Below are 27,382 nucleotides of genomic sequence, written 5' to 3'. Positions count from 1 at the left end.
AATGAGAATGGGTTCAATTACAAATTATATGGGTTTGGAACGCTTTCTTAAAGAGTGTTTGTGTACCTACTTTGTAAAATGCATGCCATAGGGTGACAAAAAAGAGACAAGAGAGAAATAAGACTACATACTCTGATGTAATAACATGAGTACGAGATTAATTCAAAAATTTAATTTGTCAATAAATATCTATATTAAATCAAATTTTATAATGCTCTAATGCATGGTAGCTGGTATTCCATTTTTTGCATTTCAGAATACTGTATAAATTACATGTTTTGTTAGTGTTTGTTTTCAATCTAGAAACTCACTGATAAATTTATATAAAAACAAACTTTTTCAAAATTTTTCATGATTAAATTTTGTGTTCAGTTCTTTTTACACATTACCACAGGTTGTACCAAACATAGATCAGGCAATAAAAAGAACAATCTGTAATGGTTTATTCACATTCATTAAACAACAATAATTGATGGCAAAACCTTGGACAAAACCTTATTAATAATGAACAAATAAATATTGTACGAAAGTTAACAAACCAAAGTTATAACAAAAGTTTTCTTGAAATTGTGTAAACAAATAAGCTAAATTCTTTCACAAAACTTTACTTAAAATTCATATAGCAAATTGCATCCATTAAATATTCATATTGGCTTAGATATGTGTCCCCCAAGCATTTAAAATGTGACATGTTAAGTTACGGAAAGTATCTCCTAATATGTTTTTTCAATGCAACAGTGAAGTTGATAACTTTCTGGCAAAGTTGTTAAACTGCTGAAAGAAAAATTATACATTCTCAACACTACTTGATTATATTTCTATTTTTATTTTTAGTGTGAAATACAGAAACTAAGGGAAAAGCTTTCTTCTCCAAGACTTATTTGACTCACAGTTTCAAGCTTGATCAGAGATTCTAATTAACACACTAACAACTAAATTTTTGCATCAAGATATTTGTACGGTATACGAAAATATGGTAGTTTTACTGTGGTTTTGATTGGTTATAAATTCCAACACATTCCCAGAGCTGTTAAGAGGAAAGAATAGGTAACCAGAAAGAAATATAATGTAGATTTGTTGTCCACATTGAAGTAGCCTATTTTGAAACTAAAGTAAATATTCAGATTTATAGTTTATGTTTATTTTACAAATCCTATTTTTGTGTTGCTTCAAATCAAGATTTTACTAATTATTATTTGGGGGTTGGACGTGTTTTGAAAACAATTCCTATCACATGGGGCTGGTCTTCATATCTTACATACATTTCAGATGGATACGGGTGTTTTTCGAACGTAACATTCTGTTCTTTGTTTGATGAATCCATTTTGTAAATCTCGTACACAGTGATTGGAATGTTAAAGGAAATGTTGAAGAAATATCTGCCAGGTCCTTTTAAAACTAAGGGTTGGTCATTTTTCAACCTGATAGACAGATTAACATCATCAAACATTATAGCTGCTGGCTTTGTGATTGAAACGACATATTCCTCAACTGGGAAACCTTCAGAAGACTTGACAATTGTAATGTAACATTGAAGTTCGTAAACTCGATTGAGATTAGAGTTTGGTTCACGCTCCTCATTTCTTATGATAAAGGAATCAATTGACATCGTTACTTGTTGTAAAAGTTCTATACTGAAAGAAGAATACTTTTTTCCGCCTTGTCTTTTCAGTTTTAAAGCTGAAACGCTGGATGGTGTAACACCAAATTTTAATGATTTAGGTGTTTCATTAACAGGGTTGGAGAGCAGTTTTCGTTTTTCCCTAATTTGACAGAGACCAGGTGCCTTTAATGGCTCTTGCTTTGCAATTATTGCGTAAAACAACTCACCGACTTCTGCAGGTGTCAGTACATTACTGGGCAGTATATGATCAACAATCTCTTGAACAGTGAGTGTTAGAAACCTAAAATGCTCCAGAACTTTGATCAGGCAATTTCTGAGCGACTTCTCTTGACGAGCTTTCAATTCATTTCCGCCCCAGCGTACAAGAAATTTCCAAAGTTCTATTTCAGTTATGTTCAATGCATCTTGCTTGGCTATCAACAAAACAGAGTGTTCGCCTATATTCAAATACGTGTTGTCGTAAACAACACTTGAGGTCTCTGTTTGGATGATTTTGCATACCTCTGCCTCCAATGTTGGACAGTAATTGTGGGATAAAAAATTCAAAGCGGGAATTATATTTTTAGCACTTGATGGTTTAAGTTGACTTGCTACCTTATCGACCAAGCCATTGATATCATAAGACTTCCCAAACAAAGCCAAGTGAATTATTTCCTTTTCATCTAGTTTGGGTAGATCTCCTCCATAGATGTGCCTGAAAAATATTCAATTTTGTTATTCAGCAATTGATCATTTAATTGGTTTTATAAGCTATCCATATAAAATTCAAGTAAATTGTAAAAGAGCATTTTATAAATATAGCATTATATTCTTTTTATGAGTTTTCCACTTTTATTTTATATTTCTAGACACTATTCACTGTACCACCAATGTACATGAGACACGAATAAAGATGTTTGACTATGGCTAAGACTATACTTCCATTTTCTTTTAGGGCTTTACCTCCTAGACTTTAATTTATTTATTTCTAGAAGGCACTATCAAAGGTCCACTAGGATGACCAACTTTTTTTAATGATTGTTTAGTACCAAATTCGGTTTTAAATATTATTTTCTGGATCTACTAGTACTGTCGCTCATGACGTCATGAAGACGACGCATCCCCACCACCGCAGAGGCACTCATGCACCAACCGGCGTCGCCCCCAGACGCACGCTACCGCAACTCCCCATAACAAACATTTAATTTGTCTTTGTAAACTCTGTCACGTTACCAGTTAGTATCAATATACGCCTCTTTTATGTAATTTTTGAGTGAGTCATTGGTCCCCCCATTACAATAAGTACTGTCTACACCGCTCCTACGATGACAGCTACCATATATTTCGTTTATGTCGCTCTCGGACCTGCTTCGGACAACCCTGGACCACATCAAAGACTCCCCGACTTCGGTATAGGTATTGGTAGCTTCACAAACCTTTTTGTTTGATTGTTTGTCTGCCCGCATTTTTAAGTTTAAATTTGCTAAACCGCTAGTACCAAACAATGGTTTAAAATGTGAATTGTAATTCAACTCATTACCTTCAGCTGAATATTGCAGTCAGATAACAAGGTACAACACAGTCCCCTATTATTTTGTGAGTTGTGTACACTCCTCTTAATCAAGGGACAAAACTGTTTATGAAAATTGATTTTAAATAGGTTTCTTTTAATGATAACTGTAACCTGATAGAGGTACAAGTAAGTAAGTCAATCTTTAGGTATGGATGTACAATCGACATATTTGTAAATTAGAGGTTATATAATATATTGTATATTAGTAATATAATAATTATTCTAAATTAGTAGATAATTTTAGTAATCTAATAACCATTTTAACCTCTATATTATTAATACGCTACATGAAACTTTGTGAACAATTAATAGGTATAGCTTTTTAGTTTTAAGATTTGACCCCACATATTATATACCAAAATGTTTGTCTAGATGTGTAGATTTGCAAACTGACCTTACATTTTAGAAAAAGTCCCTTGTGCTCTGCCCCAGTGGCTTTTAAAGTTCCCATGTTATTCTTATGAAGAACATATTTTTTGTTTACATTAAGATCAGCTGGATAATTTAATTGCTATTAATTAATATTTTAGTTGCAATTTAAGGAAACGTTTGCTACAAATTTACTGACTTGGTTGAAATGAAATATTTACTATTTGAATTTGAGTTTGCGTAAATATTACAATCGAAAAAAGCGAGAAAGCCTGGACAATTTGATATACTAAAAAGTTAACTGAATTAACACTGTGCTGCATTTCTGGAGCAATCATTGAAAGAGCCGATTTGCAAACTATGAAAACATAGGAAAGTCATAGAACACCATGAAGTAGAAATAAAAGAAGTGTGATGTGGAAAGCAAATAGGGACCTCTTGTCGGCAATGCAAAATTTTCAGTAAGTAATTAAGGTAAAAAATATCGGAATTCGGGTTTTTTATCGAAAGTTATACCTCATTTAACATAGAACAGGACAGTATCAGTTAAATATCGAATTGAAGATGTAAAAGGTCGAAATGAATCATTTTGTTAGCCTCTGCATAGTCTGAGAAAAGGCACCTCTTGTCGCTCAATGTTATTTCGCCATAAGGACAAGAGATCCCATTTCTAAATTTCACTTTATAAGGATACTTTAGTCCAAAAAATGAATTCTCCTGCGTTCTAGTGGAAATTTAGAGAACTACTACAAAGTTCAGTTTACGGAGGACAAAATATCTCACAAATTTTGCGGTCCCGACAAGAGGTACCTTTTCTTATCTTATGGAGAAATAACATAGGGCCGAAAAGAGGTCCCTTTTCTAAAATGTGATTTTTACGACATGCTTGGATAAAACAATTATTTAAATGAAAACCACCGTGAGTTAAGAGAAAAATTGGGTTGCCTCCTAAGAGGACATTATAAGCTTTTGTTTGTTACCAAAATCGTTTCTTAAATACGAAAAAAGCTATTTTTATGCGTATTTGAAATTTTCAAAATAGTTTTTCTCAAAATTACACTTTTCCATAACAAAATTTCCTATAACTTTAACAAAAAAAATCGTAGATGTATGGGACTTGCACCAAGTGATTCGGAATTCGATAAGGAATTCAAATATAGATATAAAACTCAAAATCGAAAATTCCCAACAAGAGGTCCCTATTTGCTTTCCACATCAAAAATAAACATTTGAATTATTTTTAAAATTTATAATCATTATTATGGACAACCTAATGTGGCTATGAGTGGGAAATATTTGTGGAAAAAATGTCAAACAACATCAGCTTTTGAAAAATGATAAGATATTTACAAGAAATCTATTATGTACATCAAGAGCATTTCCGTAATCTTTAAATCGACACTTTTAAAGTCAGCGGAAATTATTACTGTTATTCGTTTTAAAATAACACCTGTATTGCTTGAATTCGAGCAACAGGTACACTAGTGACTAGGTTATGCCTTGCAAACATGTTTTGAACCCCATTCTAATTCAAACAGGCCCTGTTCGTTTTCCAAATTATGCTAGTAGAGAAGATTACTTTAGTCAAACTTGTCTTTAGACACAATAATGAGGCTCTTTGTTTTTTTTTCACTGCAGTGTTCCTCTAACAATATATAAAGTATTGTAGCCTACTTATCCAAGGATTAACTAGTTAAGTGGTTAAAACTAGTTACTATCTATGTCTGATAGCAGCAAGATCAGGATTTATTAGACTGTTCCTTTGCAAAAAATTCCCAAGGTGATATCTTGAAAAACAACGCATTGTCTTTTTGTTTCTTGATATTGGCGCCAGTAGCATTTTGTAGAAATAAAAGCATTTATACATTTTTTATACAATGCTGTCAAATCATGCATAGAAAATCAAGTTAAATTAAAATGTGTTAATTATGTGACATTTGACAAAATATGAGGAAGGTATATATTTTATATCCACCAGGAATTGTTACAAGCGGTCTGCGGGGAAAATGTGAATGCCGACAGGAATTTTAAACTAATAAGCACTAAAAACTATCAAAACTTTGCGACAACAAAGAATTAAGAATTTAAGATTTAACAAAACAAGAGGATTTATCTTTATCCGGAGAAAAACGGTCCAAGTAACCAAAATGTGACTCTAGGTGTTGGTGTTATACAGAAAAGCATTAAACCAGCAGTGCAAGACCCCCGCACTTCTGCAGATATTAACAATTTCTAATCCTGTTTAGAGAATAAGTTTTTCTTAGTAAGCTCCCTAAGGCATTCCCATATGTTTAATTCAGTCAGTATAAATAAATACACATAAGAAGCTGTAACTATTACAGGAAAGGTAAGATGTCCATGTCGGTACGATGGGCTTACCGACGCAGTTAAGAGTGATTACTCCGCCCTGACCCAAGCTTTGCAGCAGGCTTTCTCTGCTAACTGTTTCCAAGCGTATGAGGAGTTCATATCCAGACGTTTGCTTCCAGGAGAATCTGTTGATGTCTACGCATCTGATTTGAAAAGGTTGGCTAAATTAATAGATTCTTCAGTTTCTGACGAGTGGATAAAGAGTTCTTTTGTTCACGGACTACCCAGAGAAGTTCAAAATCAGTTAAAGGCGGCATGTTGTTTGCAAGACATGGAGCTGTCAAAAGTGTTAGAAAGGGCGAAGGGGGGGGGGGTTTAAGGGTTACACTGAGTGCTTGACCTGATTTGGTTGTACCTGAGCATCAGTTTGAACGTGTCCGGGTTAACATCACTAATGAGGAGGTTGTCTTCTGGACGATCAGATTGTTGAAGATCTTTCAGCTTGCTCCTGAACACTGGGCTATGAGCTTTCAGTTGATTGGAGGATACACCAATCCGTTCCTAAAACCACAAAAGCTAAATAAATTTTCATTTTTTAGGCTCAAACTGCCGGTGTCATCACTGCATTGCTGGTCCTTCAGCAAGAGTCACGTTAAATTAGTATTTAAACTACCGAATTTCATTGTTAATTAATACCTGACGTTTCGCCCATTCTATGATGTGACGTCCTCATAGGTAAAGCTGAGACGACTGAGCCCAGCTTCAGCAGGATGATGAGAGTTTAGTAGCAAGGCCATGAAAGAATCTCAAGAGCGATTTTAAAGCTGCACTACTGAGTCCATCCTAAACACCTGAATCAATCTTTCAAAATTCGCTAAAACTGACCTTGGAATCACCCACTTTTAGCGATTGAAATATTAAAAGTTGATATGGGGATGCCACCTAGGTGTGTATTTTAACCCAAATATAAAGGATAAGTGTAGTTAATGAAGTAAGTTGCCTTGTGTGTAGCTCCAAATGATATTATGTTAAGGGATGCTAGTTACCGGTATGTGTATATTTTTACATGTTATCTGATGATCTGATATAATTTTACACCTGAACCTCAAGATTCCTGACATAAAGAACCAGCCAAACTTTTCAAAACTGATACAATTTTACACCTGAACTTCAAGATCCCTGACATAAAGAACCAGCAAAACTTTCCAAAACTGAATCAGCAACTGGATTAACCAACATGGAAATAAGCAACAAAACTAGCTTTATCACCAGACAAATTGTGTTTGTAAAATTAAAAGGGTATCCACACTGGCCAGCCAAAATTACTGAAATTTGTACAAATGACAAAAATTACATCTCAAAATATAAGGGTTTTTTTTTGGTGACAACAACTCTGCTGACGTTAGACAAACTGATATGTATTGTTATGAACAAAGTAAAGATTTCTATGGGAAACCAAAAATAGAACATTTAAAAAATAAAGTGTTCAATAAAGTCTTAAAGGAAGCAGAAAATGCCTTCTCAAACACGAAATGCTTGAACCCTGACAGAAACACAACAGTAGACAGTAATGTTCTCCCACTAGAAAATCAGCAGCCCAGAGAAGTCCAAAATAAAGTACAAGATTTACAAGAACAAGAACAAAATCCTGATGATCTAGAGACATCGCTGACACTTGCTGCGGAAGCTGGACACGCTTTACTGTTAGAAAATAATAAATTAAAGCAAGAACTACATGATATGAAGCAAAAATTCTCTTCCTTAAAATGCCAAGACTTCAGAGACGATAACTTTGCTGAGGTGAACCTTGCTGAGGCAAAAATTGAAGAGCTTGAAAATGACAAGGAAATCTTGCTCTCCTGAAATGCTTCACTGGTTGAAACACTAAATGAAGTAGAACTCCAACTAGAGAAGGAAAGGCAGCTAAGAATTAAAATGATACGAACCTTTAAAGAACAAGATAATGAAAGAGAAAAACTATTACGCGACTCAGCAAATGAAATTAAGCAATTAGGTGGAATGACAAACAAGCTGAAACTAAACCAAGATGACAAAACGGACCTACCTCAGACACAAAAACCTACTGGCACTTCGGAAACACAAACAAATCACGCCGATTTGATGTTCCCAACTACTGTGCCTCTCAAATTACTGAGCTGGCTCAGCTGAAAACTCGACAAGACCAACTAGAGCGCTCTGTGGAAACTTTGCAAGAAGAACTGCACAAACAAGGTGAACAAACAAACCCTGCTACACCATCAACAGTCACACAAAGTACACCCACTGAAGAGATTTTTCCTCATTCTAAAAACCACAACCCAAGCAAGAGCAAAAAACCAATTAGGAAGGAAAGGACCATTTCAGTGTATCTCTCCAAGTAGCCAAAAACAAAGCTTGGCTTGAAGAACCTGCCAATGTAGAAATCGGCTTACAGGTAGATGGTGTAAAACAGAAATGTGATGCTGACATCTTGACACAAGAAACTAAAAGGAGAGACAGCCAAACTCCTTTCAAAAAACTGAACCCGGATATGACCAGGAGAAACAGCCAAACTCCTTCTAAAAAACTGACTCAAAAAGAGAGACTTCCACCTACGACAGCAAGAATACGAGGTGACCAGGAAACTTTGGATGACTTGTTCATGAAATTGACGACAATAAATCATTTCATTTCATGAAGCATATAGATTACTTCAAAGACATAAATATCCAACACAAGGAAAGATTATCAGCCTCGATTAGTCACTCAGCACTCTGAAACCCCAGCCTTTAGAAGTACCTTGATCCCACTGTTAATGACTAATTTCATATATATGTATGACCATTGATTAATCTTTATATTTCTGTTGTATGGTTTATTTGTGAAGATTAATTATCACATGTTTTAATATTGTTAAAATGAGTAAATAAATAGTTATTGAAATGTTGTACTGAAATTGACTATTCTTATTTTGACTTTGATAATTGACAATTTAATATTGGTGCCAAAACTAAATACCCCCGCCGCAGCAGACCTGCAGACTTAGTGAATTTCCATTTGCCTGATTGGATTTAAACTAAAATGTCTCCTTAAAAATATCACATTTATTCCCAATTTAAACAGAATTAGTTTAATGAGTACTTAGGTTTGCTCCAACAGGGGGGGGGGGTAAAAAGTTTTTTTTAAATGTAAAATATTAACCCTCCGAGTGTCATGCGTCGCTGCAGCGACGCGTAACGCACTTTGTATAGTGTCGTGCGTCGCTGCAGCGACTCGCGAACACTGTTTACGGCGAAGGCTCTATGACTAACTGAATCGGACTGTACTGGATTGAGTTAGGTATCGTTCTGTCCGTAATATTCTAAGCTTTCTGCAGAGGTCTGTCTCTAAGGACTATTCATTTTAGTTCCGAAAATATTGTAGCAGACAGCTGACTGAGCTGACGTGCGTGTATTTGTAAACAGCTAGGTTACCCTCGGACCGATGACTGATGTGTTTTATTACGTTTATCATTGTTTTAGTGTTAAAAATCAAAAGTAGTGATATACGTGGTGCATTATAAGAAGATTTAAGTGGTTTTGAAGTGCTGGTTGATGATCCTGAAGAAGTAGGTAGTGATATTGATGTAAATTATCAGCCAGATTCCTAGCTATGGTTGGGCTATGCATTCTTAGCTAAACGCTATGTACTGAAATCTGTTTTTTGCCCATAACTTTTTTATTTGCAAATCTACTTCCTTATATTATTATAGATTTGTAATCCTCATAAAATTTAGAACAAAGTGGCTATTTTCAAATATTTATAGGCCTATAATTTATACAATTTCATTGAGCGCAAACTTATTTTTTTTTGAAAATTTTCGAAATTATACATTTTTTTACCTAAAAAAATTTTTTTTTTTTAAATCTTCCTTATGTTTTATATACAGGGTGATTGATATAAGTGTGCCAGCCGTTTTATTCGAAAACTATAAGAGATATCAAAAAAAGTTAAATGGTATGTGCCTTGGATTTTTCATTAAAAAAATTATAGTCAAGTCGAAAAGATTATTTTAGCCGCCATTTTTCCAATATGGCCGCCAACTTTGATTTTTCTTATGGAACACCCTGTATTTTATGATGTATTCTGGTAGAAAAAGTAATTTTAAGACGATTTTATTCTTGTGATTTTTTTCATAAACCTAACCGTTTCAAAGATAATAATGGTTTAAGTTGTGAAATTTTGAATGGTTTTCTAACAAAACAGCTGGCATGCTTGCTTAGGCCTTTATTGAAACTCTTTCTCATGCAGAAATTTCAAAACTTTAACCATTATTATCTTTGAAACGGTTAGGTTTATGAAAAAAATTACAAGAATAAAATCGTCTTAAAATTACTTTTTCTACCAGAATACATCATAAAATACAGGGTGTTCCGTAAGAAAAATCAAAGTTGGCGGCCATATTGGAAAAATGGCGGCTAAAATAATTTTTTTGACTTGACTACAATTTTTTAAATAAAAAATCCAAGGCACTTACCATTTAACTTTTTTCGATATCTCTTATAGTTTTCGAATAAAACGGCTGGCACACTTATATCAATCACCCTGTATAATATTGAAGCCCAAGATTTTCCAAACAAAATGGTATATAGAACAGTATAATTAACATTGTTTTTAAGCTTCTCAGATCAGTTTTAATAAAACCTTGCAAATGAGCAAAAAATAGGCTGACATTAAGGCCAAAACACGTGACACTCGGAGGGTTAAAAGGTACTGTGGTTTAGTAAGAAATTAATGAATTTTCCAAATTTGATCAAAATATGTTCATAAACAAGCAAACAACAACAGTTGACTTATTCTTCATAAGAATAACATGGGAATTTTAAAATTACAATTTTTTTGGAATTTTCTCCGTAACAATTAGGCACATAATAACGCTTCAATATACTAAATTATTTATTTTTTTAAGCTCTACAAAATGGTTTAAAAAGAAATTGTGAAATTTTGTGTTTTTAGGGTCAAAAATGGGAAAAACCTATTTTTACCCCATAAAACCCCCCATAAACCCCCGTTCCCATAGTCCGATCATTCTGGTTCGCGAACTCATTCAAGTTAATCGTCTGCCTTACACCTTCAAACCAAATTTGATCAAAATCGGACAAAAATTACTCAAGTTATCGTGCGGATGGACACATATATATATATATATATATATATATATATATATATATATATATATATAGATATATAAAAATTTGAACGAATGGTGTTTTTGGCCTCTGGGGACATCAAAATGAAAAAGTAAATCGGTCCCGGGCTTAGGTCTTACCATGAGACCTACGGTAATAGCTACTTCCCTATAGGGAAATTCGCTAAAAAGAACCATGCCTTACAGAAAAAGTAATAGGGAAGTTAAACCTCCAAAAAGGTATACCCCTGATCAGAAAGAAAATAATGATACTGACAAATTATCACAGAATGTTTCTGAGAATGGAAACAATGACACTCAAGGAGTAGCATTGAGACAACCCAGCATTACTTCTAGTAGTTCAAGGAAAACAAAAAGTAAATCAGCAACATCAAGTAACAGGAGACAAATGGAAATAGAACTTGAAAAGTTGGAGGAAATACAAAAACTGGAACGAGAAAATGAAGAAAAGGAGGTGGAAAGACAAAGACTGATGGAGGAGAAGGAGATTGAGCTACAACAACTGGAGCTGGAAAAGGAAACTCTGCGCTAGAATGGTTCAAAAGCTACCTAACACAAGTCATACCTCACACAAGTCATATGTATGATATTAGGTCATCATCATAATGGTTCACAAGTCGTGGAACTGAAAAACTCATCAAATGAAGTCACAGAAAGTTTCAAATCTTCAAAAAGCAAGCTGACGAGAGGAGTTCCACAAGGCTCTGTATTAGGCCCGATTCTATTCATCTTATTGACTAATGACTTCCCCAAACAAATTGAGAGTGAAAATGCTGTTGCAATCATGTATGCAGATGACACAACCATTTTGATCAAGGACAACACAGCCCAAAACCTTTACCTTAATTCAAAATCGATCCTAAATAAAGCTATCCTCTACTCAAAGAACAATGACTTAGCAATAAACCCCACAAAAACTACAACTCTGAATTTCAGTAAGAAAAAAGACATAGTCCCTCAATTAGAGGATGTAACAATAGAAAACCACACAAAATTTCTCGGTGTTATCCTTGATAACAAACTAACATGGAAAGAGCACATCAACCACTTAAGCAAAAAAATCAGTACTGGAATATATGTCGTCAGAAGAATAAACTACATAGGCGGACTCTCCGTGGCCAAAACAGCTTACTTCGCACTGGTAGAGTCGCATCTTAGATATGGCTTGACAGTGTGGGGAGGAACTTCAACAAAAAATATGAATTGAATTCTTGTCCTTCAAAAGAAAGCCATAAGAGCCCTCGCCAACCTTGTCCCACCACAGACTTGCAGACTAGCATTCGCAAACCTAGGAATCCTCACAGTGGTGTCTCTCTACATACTTGAATCTATAAAGTATGTGAATGAAATAAACCCCCCAAGAAACCGAGACCTGCACCACTACAACACCCGTCATGGCTCCAAATTTGCACTACCAGTTCACCGAACAACTCTTTGGGAGAAAAAACCTTCCTACACCGGCTGCAAGCTGAGGAACCATCTACCTGACTACCTGAGAGACCTGACTGGCAACAAGCTACACCAGGAGATGAAGAAGTGGCTAATCGCAAGACCCTTCTACTCAATAAAGGAATTTTATGAAAATTAACATGTACAATTCACTATTGTATTGACACTATTGTAATTCTTGACGAATTAACAATAAAGAATATTGTATTGTATTGTATCACATGGCCTTTGGCAATTGCTTATATCTATTTGACATACTTGTCCCATTTTCATACTCATATCACATTTTAGTTTAATTTCAGTATCATTAATTGTTAAACTTAATTTATTTTCATTAGAATCTATCTTTAGTCGGAGTTCTGTTAATGTGTCCATACCAAATATCACAGGTTTAATTAAATTAGGTATGATAAGAAATTTAAGCCAGATGGTCTGATGTTCAATGGTTACAGGGGCATAAATGATTCTTGCAACACGTTTTGATTTTTCACCAGTAACTGTAATTATTGTTGTATTAGACAAAGGAAGTTCTTCAAAAGGTTGAATTATTTTTTGATTCTCTTTAAAACATTGTTTGGAAATACATGTTATTGTAGAACCAGTATCGATTAATGCTTTTGTTGTGAGATTATTGATTCTAATATCTATTTCACGGCATTTAACTGGTTTGGATACAGGAAATTTATTATTTTCAGTGGGTTCATTTAATAAGAAATCTTGATCACACATTATATTGTTTATCGAGAAATTGTTAGGGTTATTGGAAGAATTATTTTCGAGGATATTAGCTGTTGATATCGCTGTAGTTGTTATGATGTTAGTAGTTGGTGGTCCTCGGCTTACATCTACAGCGACGGGTCGTTTCCCTGGGTAGTGTGTGAGGGGTTGAAATTTGTTGGAGATCTTCGTTGTGTTGCTGAGTCATGTGGACTGTCTAGGCTTATCATGGCACACACTTGTTTTTGCTCATTTGTAGGATATGGTTTACTGTTATTGTAGTAGTATTGATTAGGCCTTTGGTGGTATCGGTTTTGATCAGTGGGCGTATTGGTATATGGATGCTGTCTGTGGTTTTGATTGTAGTTTTTGCGGGGATCATGTCTGTAACGGTGGTATGGTTGATATTGGTGTTCTCTAGGTTCTTGATGTTCTTGGTGCGGTGTCCGTATAGGGTAAGATGACGTTTTTGATTGATAAGCTTGATGATTAATGTCAGAGCTGTATGTTGGAGTCTTGTTACGATGTGTAGGACTAATTGGTCGGTGATCCAAATTATGGTAGTTCGAAGGTTTGCTACTTTTGGGTCCATCTCGGATATCTTCTTTTTGCAGAAGTCTTTCGAATGCTCGAATTGTTGTCACGTTCTGTACTTGGATGCTATCTTGGATGAGTTGATCAAATCGTTCGCTTAACAGGATCACTATTTCCTCTTCAGTCATTTGTGGTGTAATGGACTGTAGTAAAAGTACTCTCTCAGTAAAATATTCAGTTCTGTTGAGCATTCCATTAGGTTTGTAATGTTCGGCTTCAATCTTGCTACGTACTCCTCTTTGTACTTCACGGCTCCAGTATTTCATGGTGAATTCTTCGGAGAATCTTTCCCAACTGTTAATGTCTGCCTTAACCAGTTGAAGCCATCTGGACGCTGGTCCTTCAAAACTGATGTCGAGAAGATCTTTCAGGATTTCAACAGGGTCGTTATTAGGATTTCTTTCTATCCTTTTAATGTAGAACCGTTTAAGTTTTTGTAGATATTCATTTGGATTTATAGTTCTTCCATTAAATTTAGGGACTTGTCTTTCCATTGGGTCAGATCCCGAACATATGACTTGAATAGGATTGTCGTTCCGGATTGGTAAATGATGTTTCAGTTTTAGTGACTGTACTTCACTTTCACATTTGTTTAGAGTTTCAGTAATAGTTTTAATTTCGTTTTGTTGTTCTTGGATTAGATTATTTTGTATGTGTAATTTAGGTACAATTTCATTGTGGATGGATTGCGCATAATATTTAGCAATATTTTCACTGTCGGTTTTTGTTTGTAGCACTAATGCTTTCATATTTTGTTCTAACTTTTGTTCTTGTTGTTCCAAGTTATTAGTTACAAATGTCTGGATATTTATTTTTGATTCGTCAATTTGATTTGTGATTTGAAATTGAAATTCTTTATTTTCTTGATTTTGGGACTGTTGGTTAGCTTTTAGGACATTTAATTCCTGGCGAAATTCACTTTGTGTTGTTCTAATGTCATTTATTTGTTCTGTTAGAATTTTTTGACATGATTTTATCTCACGGTTTAGCTCTATTCGGGTCTGATCTAATTTTTGGTTTAGTTGTGTGTTGGTTTGGTTTAGTTGTGTGTTGGTTTGATCAAGTTTAGTGTTAAACTGTTCTAGAAAATTAAATATTTTGTTCAAATCCGGTTGTTCAGTAGTTTGCGTAGCTTTAGCTTCAGGTGGTTGAGAAGTTGCGTGCGTGAGTGTTTGGATTATGTCATTGGGACGATTTTCAATGGTCGGAGACTCGATCTCTAACAGCTGGAAACTCGCTTCGGGCGTCTTCGTTATCCCTCGGATGATTCCGTGTGTCGTTGTGGTTCTAATATCAGCTGATTGTGGATGTGTGTTTTGATTGGCTGCGGGTCTTTGGTTTACTTCAATCATTTTGGCCCGGTCCGTTGATTCTGATTGGTCGCTCTCGTTCCGGTTCAAATCTTCGACACTGGGTCCACTGGGATTGAAACGTTCCGAACTGGTGTTAGATTCATCTTGGCCTTCTACATAGGTTAGGTTTTCCATTTCTTCTGTTGACAGATTTGACGATTCGTCTGATTCGTGTTGTTGAAATAATAATACAGGATAACGTCTCGGTTGTCTCAAATTATAGTGATTATCGTTATCGTTGTTAGCCATTTTGTTTACGACAGTGTAAGGGAACAGGGATATTATAGGACAAGTTGGGTATCGTTATAATAATAATGAGCTAGACCTAAGCTTTACGACATGAAATAAACCTGTTTTACCTTATAGTAGCCTATTTATTTTTAGAATTACAAGTAGTTTAGTAAGTTCCTAATATTGGTGGGACATATTGTTGTGGGAAATCGGGATTCTTAATCTTACCTAACTTCTTAAGAGTAGGCCTAACATACGTAAGTATTAGCCTATTGGTATTTATTAGCCTATTAGATTGTCTCAACATACGATTATGAAATCTTTAGATTCAAGCCTATTACGTTGGGCGCCATTGAAATAAACCCTTAAATATGGTCTGTATTCTAATCTTATCTTAGTTAAACAATAATAATTATGAGGACAGAGGTTTTAAAGTACAATGTTTAAGTTATGGTAAGTTATGAATTAAATAATCTTTTAGAAACAGTAAGTTAAATAGGAAGGATTTTGATTTTAATTAAGAGAGGTAAATTGCGTCCAAATGGATGCTTGAAGAGTCTAGTCTGAGTCAATAACTTAATAAAAATGGAATGTTCTCACCAATCTTCTGTAGCCTAATAATAATTTTCTTCTTAGTATATAGGCCTAGGCTTAAATTCTTCTTTCTTCAGAATATTTTGGAAATTTTGACAATACTTTCTTTTATAATTTCACAATTATTTTCACAATTAAGTTAATAGATTCTGTGTGTTCTTCTTGGATACTATAACTGCACTGTCAATCTCATTGTTGTACCTCATTTTCAGTTATGGGGTTCACATACATAAGAACATGGTTGAAATTTACTTGTAATCTTGACCCCAGATGCACTGTATTTTAATTTGGAGGGATTGTTTTGAATAATAATTTTGGATAAGCCAATGAATAAATTTTGATTATAAATTATATATATGTTGAGACAATATGGTTTTAATAATTAACAATGAACATGAATAAATATTGAAAATATAACAAGATTGAGTTTGGAATTTAAATAAGGACTATATTTATAAACATTGAATTTTGAGTCATTACAGTTGGAATAATGTTGAGACACCTGAACTTAGTCTTAAGTGGAAAGCCTGGATGGATGAAGACAAAAGAACTATTCCACCTGAAGTTGACGACTGTGAAATAATCGTAGACGAAGACAATGCTTGTAACACCTGGCCCCTTGGAAGAATATCTGCCCTATACCCCGGTCGAGATGGACAAGTAAGAGTTGTTGACATCGCAACATCAAAAGGTACTTTTCGGCGACCGATGACAAAAATTGCCATTCTACCTGAGGAGGGGAAAGATGTTAATGACTAATTTCATATATATGTATGACCATTGATTAATCTTTATATTTCTGTTGTATGGTTTATTTGTGAAGATAAATTATCACATGTTTTAATATTGTTAAAATGAGTAAATAAATAGTTATTGAAATGTTGTACAGTTGAACCTCTATAGGACGAATTTCAAGGGGTACGGGAAACATTCGTACTATAGAGGTATTCTTAATAAAGAGGGTCGTTTTATCGAGGTTTAATGCTGCTGTTATTCTTCTTATAGGTTTCTCCTCGCTCCAAGGTGTCTCCAAAAAATGACTGAGGAAGGAGGAGGGATGGGTAGGGGTTTCATGTTGAGACAAGCTTCTGTTTGTTTTGAAAACTACGTACTATGGAGGTTAAGATTATGATCAATTCGTCTTATAGAGGTCACGTTCGTCATGTAGAGGTTTTGGGCTAAGAATATTCGTTGTATAGAGGTTAATCAGCCCTAGCCCATGTCACAAACAAATTCGTCTTATGGAGGTTTTTAACTTAATTACTATGTTGTATAGAGGTGTTTTTAGCATTGACCTATATGAAAGTGTCAAGGGGATTTAAAACAATTCGTCTTATCGAGGAATTCGTTTCATCGAGGTTCGTACAAACGAGGTTCAACTGTACTGAAATTGACAATTTTTATTTTGACTTTGATAATTGACAATTTAATACCCACCCCAAGTAGATACCAGCAACCCAAGTACAGATACCAGCTACACCCAAACCTCTCTTTTAGGACCCTCAACCAAACCACCGGCAACAACATAACAACATCTAAAAACAGTGTTGACAACCAATCAAAACACCCAATAGTTCGAAGACACCAACTCACCCTTGCCCACCAAAATATAGACTGGCAGTCTAATAAAACAGAAAGAATATCACACTTCCTTAATAATGAACAACCAGACTTCATAGTTGTTACAGAGCATGGTCTCTCTCGAGAAAATTTAGAAAACATACTACTAGCTGGCTACACCGTAATTGGAGGCTACACAAGAAGAAATCATACGAAAGGGGGAGTTGCAGGATATGCCAAACATGGCCTGGAAAAGTATATGAAAGTAGGGCTTAAGATAAGTGATGACGACTCAGAACTAGTACCTATGTGAAACTGCTCTTTTCGAAATAAAACTGAAAAAGGAAATAGTCCAGGTCATGGGAGTCTACAGGCCTCCAAGGGACAATTTGGAACAAGCGCTAGATATCCTAGCAAGCCAGGTGGAATATGCTCTCCGCATAAAGAAGAAAATTGTCATCATGGGCGACATAAATGTAAACAACCTTGGTGAACGTGCAAACGACACAGATAACATCCAAGTTGAAGATCTTCTATCCTCTTTTGACATTGTTAGACTAAATCTGCCGCCTACTAGAATTACACATGAAACTAAAACCTCAATAGACTGGATATTTACAATCATAGACCCAAAACATATCCAGACACCCATTATCCTGTCTGGACTCTCAGACCACACAGTCCAAATTGCCACTCTCCAACTACCATCAGAAAAAGTCACAAAGTCAATTAAGGAGAAAAGAAGAACTCACACTGGGTATTGAGGGAAAGTCTAAACAATGGTTCCACAGTTATCTTAATGGCAGACAGCAACTCGTTGAGATTCAGCATGTAGAAAAAATACTCGCCATAAAATACATTCCGAAACTGTCCCTATACGGAGAGGAGTACCACAGAGATCAGTTCTCGGACCAGTCCTGTTCTTCCTCCTCACAAATGACCTACCAGACCAGCTACAAGAATACTGCCAAACCACAATGTAAGTTATGACTCAAGTGATCAACACCCTAAAAAATAAAACATCTGCTGGAGTAGATGATATATCCACCAGTCTACTAAAAAAATTTAAAGAAAAACTTGCTGGACCGTTAACATACATCATCAACCGTTCTTTCCAAGAAGGAATCTTCCCAAGTGGACTTAAAATTGCAAAGGTATACCCAAAATTCAAGAAAGGAAACCATCTGGACTCAAAGAACTACCGCCCAATTTCATTAATTTCCACGTTCTCCAAAGTATTCGAAAAAATAGTACTAAACAGACTTCTTGAACACCTATCATCCAATGAACTGCTCACATCACATCAACATGGATTTGTACAGGGAAAATCAACCACATCTGCCATAATAGCGCTAACTGAATATGTAATAGATAATCTAGAAGAAGGAAACATACCAATCGCAATTTTAATTGATTTCAGCAAAGCATTTGACTGCTTAGATCATATACAACTGTGTAACAAGTTGAGAAAAATTGGAATTGGTGGGAAAACTGCAGAATGGTTCATTCAAGAGCTATTTAACTGGAAGAAGTCAGATGGTTGAACTCAAATACACTGAAAAGGGATCTACACAAACAGTAAGATCAAAGTTATTACCTGTAATAAGGGGTGTTCCACAGGGTTCTGTGCTGGGCCCCATCCTTTTCATCTTGTTTACAAATGATCTACCTCACTATTTTGAAGACTACAGCAAGACTCTTATGTATGCAGATGATACCGTACTCCTCCTTGGGGGGGAAAACCCTGAAGCCCTTGAAATCAGCTCGTTTGTTTCCATAAACATGGCAATACAATATTGCCAAAACAACAGCTTAGTAGTTAATGAAGAGAAAACACAACAACTGGTCTTTGGCAGGAGAAATGGTGAGGTATGCAGGATCCCAGACATCGAAGGCCCAGAAGAAGCAAAGTATTTAGGTTTAATAATAGACCAGAAACTGACATGGACCCCCCATATTGACAGCCTGTGTAGTAAGCCGAATAGCAGTGTCTACGTGATAAAAAGGATAAAAACCATAAGTGACATCAACATAGCCAAGATTGCCTACCTCTCACTGTTTGAATCACATCTTCGATATGGCCTTGAAGTATGGGGAAACTCATCGGCAACCAACCTCCAACGTGTGCTTATCCACCAGAAAAAAGCAGTAAGAATATTAGCAGACATGGACAAGAGAGAAAGTCACAGACCAAAACTCCGTGAGCTAAAAATCCTAACGATTACAAGCCTGTACATCCTAGCTGTGGCTACTCACGCAAGCAGGCTACAGCTCCAACGAGGTACGGATAGGCACAGCCATAACACCCGACAGGCTATGAATTACACACTTCCAGTCCATCATCTAACTCTTTTTGAAGAAAAGTCTTCCTACATGGAAACGAAGTTCCAGAACCTGCTCCCAGAGACAATAAAAGGCCCCAGCATAAGCAGCACCAGACAACGCTTATCGGCTTGGCTTGTGGAGAGAACTTTCTACACAGTTGAAGAGTTCATGAACTGGAGAACTTCACCGATGTTCCAGTGAGGACTAAACAACCCTCATAGTAATAACCATCACTACCGACAGCGCCTCAAAGCCCAAAAACTTTATGCTATTTTATAACTAAATCTCTGTAATGTTTGACGCCTATTCTGTAATCTATGTTCAAGAATAAAGTATTCTGATTATGATTCTGATTCTATGCAGATGACACTGTCTGACAAATCAACAGAAACTTGAAACCGAAACATCAATATAACCTTCAACATGACTAAACAATATTGCACAATAAACGAATTAGCTCTAAATGAAAAGAAAACTGTTCAGCTAAACTACTCTACTAAAAATAAAGACACAAACGTATTAATCCCTAGGATAGAAGCACAAAATAGTACCAAATATCTTGGCATTATCATGGATTCAAAACTGACATGGAAACAGCACATTGGCCAACTCGGCAAGAAGCTACGCTCTGGCATTCATGTCATCACACAAGTGAAGCAGGTTGGTGGTCTGGACACGGAAAAAACAGCCTACCATGCCCTGGTCGAGTCACACGTCTGGTGGTCTGGGGAAGTACATCCAACAACTATCTATAAACAGTCCTTATCCACCAAAAAAGAGCTATAAAATGTCTAGCAGACCTTCAATATCAAGGAAGCAGTCGTGATGCATTTAAGCAACTAAAAATCCTCACACTGACATCACTCTTATCCGTGAGGCAATTCTCCATGCCATCTCCACAAATCAAACAAGAAACAGAGACATTCACCATCAAAATACACGGAACGCCTCAAGCTTTGCAATACCACCTCACCATCTAAGTCTCTTCGAAAAGAAGCCATCCTACAAAGGGGCCCTGTATTTCAACATCCTACCAGAACTTATGAACCAACTCACCGTTTCAAAAACCAATTAACAACATGGCTGCAAGAAAGGGGTCTGACTTAAGGGAGGTTTAAATGAGGCAACGATGACATCATAGTTTAGTTCAAAATTCCTCCGTGAACAGCGTTGTAGTAGAAAGCATAGCACGTAATTTTTACTTCACTATTAGGCCTAGTTAATTATAAAATTAAGAAAAATTATAAAATTAATCTTAAAATTTTTCAGTTATTAAATTAAACTGTCATAACCTAACCGAACTAACCAAACGTGCTGATAATGAAAAAATCAAATGAAGGTTTACTACTCTAAAAAATAGTTTTGTTCATAAAATAAAATTATAAATGCCTAAAATTCAATTTTATAATTTTTAATTATAAAATTAAACTGTCCTAACCTAACCAAACCAACCAAACTTGCTGATATGAAAAAAAAGTTTGACAAAAAGTTAGTGCTGCCAGCGGGATTCGAACCCGGCACCTTCAGATTATCAGCCCGACATGCTATCCACTACACCACCAAGGCTGATGACTGAATTCCGTATCGTTGCGGTAATGGTGTTCCCTCAAGAGGAGATCTGACAGCTGACGTCATTGAAGGCTCTTCTGTACCTCCCTTGAGTAAATACTGCAAGAAAGGCCATTCTACTCAGAAAAAGAATTCCTTGACAACCAGCTTTAACAACATATTAAATCCACAAATTTTAGTTATTATTCTGACGCATGTACTGTTCTCAACGAACATGTAAATAAAGATCATTGTATATTTTCTATTGTCTATGATGTCTTCTAAAATTAACTGAGCAACCATTGGAATGAAAAGATCAGTTATTTACTTTAATTATTATTACTTAAACGCAACATAAAAAACTAAAATAAATCAAATTAAACAACCAATGGTATCTAATAATTTGTAAAAATTATCTTCTTAATATTTGAGCTTGTAACCTCAAATAGGCATCATTCAATCACCATTATCATGTAGTTACGGCCACAAGATAAATAGTTTTATCTGTGTGTAGTCAATGGTTTTATTAAACACCTGACACACTGTATAAATTTGAAGACCTATTTAACTAAATCCATCAAATTTAAGTGGAATTAACTTTTTTAGACTAAAATATGATTTTTGCAGTGCCAAGTTTAGATAATAGTTTTTTTATGTTGTCAGTGTGGGTTAGCTTGAATGGAACTTTTCTATACACACTTACCACTTTACCAGAGTCAGGATTTCCAACAATGAAAAAGTAGTCAGGATTGGCCATGAAAAACTCCTCAGTACTTCCTCCTGAAAAGAAAGGGAGATAAGTAAAATAAGAAGGAAAATGTTCAATATGGCTCACAATTCAAAAATCCAATGTCAGTAGAAACTTAATCTATAAGATTTATTCAAGTGGTTGAGTGCGGCCTACGTTAAACTACGTTGCACCCCTAACTGTAAAGTAGGTATTGATTAAGTGTGAGCTCAGCCTCACACGGGAATGTTGTGTTGCTTGTCATTTAATTTAATTCCACTTGCCACTTATTGTGCCAGTGATATACTTCAATCCGGCATAATTCGGTTTTAGATCCAACAATTTCATCAGAGGTGGGGACTGTTCAAAATTTAGTGTAGTAGCCTACACCTACAGTATAGGGTTTTGTCTTGGATTTAGTGCAAAACTCAGAAATACGGTAGTTAAAAGTCCAAAGTCCACCAAATAATTAATTCACTGCCACTTATACATTACCTTACCTCATTGGCCATTGAAACCTCAGAAGGTTGTGATGCTTCTCCACTCTTTTAGCAATGCAAAACAGGGTGCAGCACTATTATTTTTGTTAATAAAAGGTTACCTGTAGTACTTGTCCGTGATCCTGTGTTTTAGGTCAGCGACCCAGGTTTCGAACCTAAAGGTTCATTTTTAAGCTGATACCATGGTTAAACTCCTTCTAAACACATAAATCCTCTTCATAACTGCGAAGAGTCGTTAAAGACACAAACACGAAAACACAAACATTTAACAAAATTGGCCAATTAAAATAATAACACCACGCACGCTACCGTACCAATTATTTTAACTGGCCAATTTTGTTAAATGTTTGTGTTTTCGTGTTGGTGTTTGTGTCTTCAACGACTCTTCACAGTTATGAAGAGGATTTATGTGTTTAGAAGGAGTTTAACCATGGTATCAGCTTGAAAATGAACCTTTAGGTTCGAAACATGGGTCGCTGACCTAAAACACAGGATCACGGACAAGTACTACAGGTATTTAACCTTTTATTAGTAAATTACGTGATTCAGAGGCTAAACATGTTTATTTTTGTTGCATTACTCATTTATGACAACAGCTAATTTGAATTAGCAGCAACAAAAAGCTGTAATATACAATGAGAACTGTCTAAGTTGGATTGTTAACAGTTATGTTTATGTTTTAATTTAATAATTGGCTACAAGCATTCAGCAGAGATACTTTGATATACTTGGTGTGTACTTGAAAATGATGCAATGGAATACATCAGTCCCCAACCCTGATGAAATTGTGATCTATATACATACTAGCTGTAACCCGCGGGCTTTGCCCCATTTAACTTCTTAATTTTCAAGATGATCTCGTTCGCATGGCTCAATCACGTCCTGGTTGAAGTTCGTTCGCTACGCTCACTCACCTTTAAGTTATAAGTCATAAGTATTTTGTTGCATAAAACATTCTTCATTACAAAGGCAATGGTGAACAGATGCATGGTCAATCAATAAGTTATAAAAACTAAAAGTAATAAGTTACAACAAAATACAACAAGAACAGCACAATTGAGAGAAAGTTACCAATTCAAACAAGTTAGAAAAAAGACAAATTTAAATGAAGATCTTGAAGCAATATCAGAGAAAAAAAACATTCTGTGTCATATTTTACATAAACTAATGGTCAATTAATGTCAAGGTCATTTAGGAAATCTACCAGGAAGTAATATGATTTCTCCACCAATAATGATTTAGTCCAAATTTTAAATTTTTGTGGTGTATAGGATTTTATTTTTGAGGGGATCTTATTATTGATTAAGTGTGAGCTCAGCCTCACACGGGAATGTTGTGTTGCTTGTCATTTAATTTGATTTCACTTGCCACTTATTATGCCAGTGATATACTTCAATCCTTTAGGTTGGAGCTCGCTCGCTATGCTCACTCACCTTTAGGTGTCAGGTTCATTATCTGGAGCATTGTAGGCATTTGTTCGCTGAACTTCGTATTATGACTGTTGTAAATGTCTATATTTATCAATCTTTGTTAGCTATTAAGGACATGGAAGAAGATCTGGTTTGTAACAAGGATGTCCACTCATATTTTACAAGAAATAGAAACAATGTTCATTTAAGTAGTAATAGATTGAGTAAAACTAATAACTGTTTTCCTGTTACAGGCAAAAAGTTTTACAATGCTCTCCCGGAAAGTGTACGGTCATTGCGGAAGTCAAAATTTACAAAAATTGTTAAAGATTGGCTTAAAACGAACCCCTTTTATGAACCTATTGAATTTTTTGATGCTCTGAAGGCTGGCCATTGTTTTAGTTTCTAATTTTATTTTTATAGGCTACTCAGGTATGTGTCACAATTTTCATTTTCTTTTGTATTTTGCTATAACTGCATGGTTTGCTGTGGAGATCAATTAACCATTTTTTATTTCAGCATGGTTTGTAATGATGAACATTATTTATATGCATTGGTTTGTTATTTTAGAATAGTTTGACGTTACCTATTGTATTTGTTTACTTAATGGTATAGTAAATTTCTTGAATCTCTTGAATCTCTCTTTAGGTTGGAGCTCGTTCGCTACGCTCACTTGCCTTCAGGTTAGCTCGTTCACTACGCTAACTCGCCTCCAGGTTGAAGTTTGTTCGCTATGCTCACTCACCTTTTGGTTGCAAATTAGCTGTTGTCATAAATGTAAAAGAAATAATAGTGCTGCACCCTGTTGGTAATCCTTGTAACTTTAATGCTATTGAACATCATAGAACAGAACCAACTTGTTTAATTGAAACAGCTGTTAAGATTCATTAATTCCATTTCTCATAAGGTTAACATGGGAAACTCCAGAGCCACTGGGGCGGAGCCGATTGGACGGATCACGAAATTGATGGTGTATAAACCTATTCCATGAAATTCTACACGTTACATGTAGGCCTAGCCCTACCAAGTCTCGTGGCAATCGGTTCAGCGGTGTCTGAGTTAATCACTGCCAAACATATATATATACAAACATCCTCTTTTATACTTATAGATAATCCAATGTATGATTGTCTGTGTGTCCTTTATGGACTCCGAAACCGCTCGACAGATTGTAATGAAACTTTCAGGCATTATTAAGCATTATTCAAGGATGGTTAGAGTGAAGTTTGGTGTAGATCCGTCAAAAGGGCTCCACCCCAGTGGCTCTGGAGTTTACCATGTTATGAGTACTTATATTTAAATGGAATTAAAGAATCTTAACATCTGGTCCAACTAAACAATTTGATTCTCTGATGTTCAATAAACAGATTAATTTGTTAGGTTAGATTAAGTTAGGTTGGATTATAATATTCAAGCCTAATTTGGTGTACCCAAAATCGGTAAATTTTTGCACTTGGCTATTTTTTACGACTTTTCAAACCTGGTTTTCTGGGGTAAAGATGACATATGCCGAAAAAGTGCCCGAGAGAAAATGAAATGGCCTCTAGCGCTTTTCGCTGGGCTATATTTTTAAACACGATGCCAGAGGAAAAAAGTGTTGGTACCTACTTTGGTATTATTCGGAGGCCACATAAGTTTACTTATTAAAACAGTTTTTTACCGAGACCAAAAATAACTACCGGTACATAGGCTAAACTTAATTGAAAAGAACATAGGTACCTACTTTAATTGACTTACTGCCCAAATTTGACATGATTACAATTAGCGGCCTTTGAGTTCTGCCTCCCAGAAGGCATCAATGTCGGCGAGGATTGAGTTGAACGCGTCGTTGCTGCTAGCAAACACATGTACATGTACTCCGCCAAGTAGGTATGCAGCACGCTGCGGCGGTTATGTAAGGTTGGGTTTATCATAATACCAATGTATCGTCAACATATCTCTACCTTATGGTAGAAATAGTAGGCTAAGTTACATTAGGTATGTTACTAAAGTCCTTATATAATAAATGTGTTTGTAAGACTTTCCTTGTTTCATCATGAATCGAACGATACCAGATGAGTCAGGACACTGGATCCAGATACAGGAGATTTTGCACGCTCCAGTCAACTACCTGACCTTGGCCTAGGCCTACTTGAAGGGGATTTGGAGGGTGAAAGTATGACTAATCTGTTATCGTTTGATTTATAACGAAACGAGGAAAGTCCTACAAACATATTTACAATAACCCAACCTAACATAAACCGCCCCAGCGCACTGTAAGTTATAAGGTTGCCCTCCGGATAATACCAAAGTGTTAAAAAAACAGCCTAATTTTTGAAGATTTAAAGGTAAAAAATGCAATAAAACAGTGGCCTAGGTTAGGTAGGCTAGTTTTTAGGCCTATGAGTTAACTTAAGTTACATAGGCCTAGTTCAGTATTATCTTTACTTATTTTCCTTGAAAACAAAACAATTGACATATAACTTAAGTAGGCCTAAGTAATAAGTAGACTAATCTGCAATGCCAGTTAAATAAGTTACCGGTAACTTATGCAATGAAAGTTTGTGTTATCCCTTAAGTATCCCAACTCTCCTTTCCTATCGCTGTTTCCTAAGGGTAAACTTACACTTCCATATCTGTTGGCACAAACAACCAAATGAGTAAGTTAATATCGATGGATATAGGCCTATCATTTGGTTAGTTAGATAAGTTCCTAACCTAACTAACCAAAGATAGGCCTATTAAATCTAATTAAACAATTGAACAATCAATATTACTCATTCGGTTGTTTGTGCAAACAGACATGGAAGTGTACCCTTACCTACATGTCCTCCAACCTGAACCAACTTGCAAAGTTTATTCCTGTTAATTTTTATGTCCAGCTAAAGATACGGTAGGCCCAAGTTATTTGTAGTAACAATAACCAAGTCAGGGATTGCAATATCCTAAAAACTAGGCTAGGCAAGTTAGCCTAGGGTCTACTTTTTATTGATGCCCAATCATTACCGGTAAGTTAATCTTGCTAATTTATAGGCCTAGTTTGAATTGAACCGAGTTCAGCCAAAATATTATCTATTGTTGGAAATTAGGTCATACTTTAAATATATTTAACTTTAAGTAAGTACAACAGTTACTAACCTGATTTTCCATCTTGAGTACTCATTTCGTTTGAGATTAAATTATTAATCGTCTGTGGGAGCGGGACCGCGGTTGCAGCCTGCAATTGCAAGAAAGAGATGCGGTGGCGATGGCGTCGCGATGCAGTTACGCTGCGGCTGCAGCACTCCACTGCACGTGCGCCTGACCCGCAATGGCAACACTCCCAACGCGACGCCGACGACAAAGGTTTACCCCCAACATGACGCCTCATCCTCA

General features: G+C 35.7%; 1 protein-coding gene across 1 annotated transcript; it reads right to left on the bottom strand.

The window, feature by feature from the left end:
* Positions 1-421: 421 nt before the first annotated feature.
* On the bottom strand, positions 422-27,382 carry LOC129001514 (uncharacterized). Its single transcript, XM_054428833.1, has 4 exons — positions 27,146-27,382; positions 22,096-22,172; positions 6,271-6,416; positions 422-2,318 (listed from the first exon to the last, which is right to left on the bottom strand). The coding sequence occupies exons 1-4, from the start codon at positions 27,375-27,377 to the stop codon at positions 1,193-1,195; spliced, it is 1,581 nt and encodes a 526-aa protein (XP_054284808.1). The 5' UTR covers positions 27,378-27,382; the 3' UTR covers positions 422-1,192.

This window comes from Macrosteles quadrilineatus, unplaced genomic scaffold, assembly GCF_028750875.1.
Source record: "Macrosteles quadrilineatus isolate MER2022 unplaced genomic scaffold, UCM_ALF_1.0 Scaffold_8__2_contigs__length_117827958, whole genome shotgun sequence".
Classification (NCBI taxonomy): domain Eukaryota; kingdom Metazoa; phylum Arthropoda; class Insecta; order Hemiptera; family Cicadellidae; genus Macrosteles; species Macrosteles quadrilineatus.
The sequence above is the reverse complement of the archived record's forward strand: the minus strand, read 5'-3'. Positions and strand labels throughout refer to the sequence as shown.

Bases quoted from the DNA above. Each gene is read 5' to 3' on its own strand.
- LOC129001514 (XM_054428833.1), bottom strand. From the start codon at position 27,377: ATGAGGCGTCATGTTGGGGGTAAACCTTTGTCGTCGGCGTCGCGTTGG. The intron at 6,417-22,095 runs GTAAGTGTGTAT...TTGTGGTTTTAG, and splicing joins ATCCTGACTCTGGTAAAGTG to GAACGGATTGGTGTATCCTC. The intron at 2,319-6,270 runs GTACAACCAAAT...AATATTTTTCAG, and splicing joins ACGTTCAAACTGATGCTCAG to GCACATCTATGGAGGAGATC.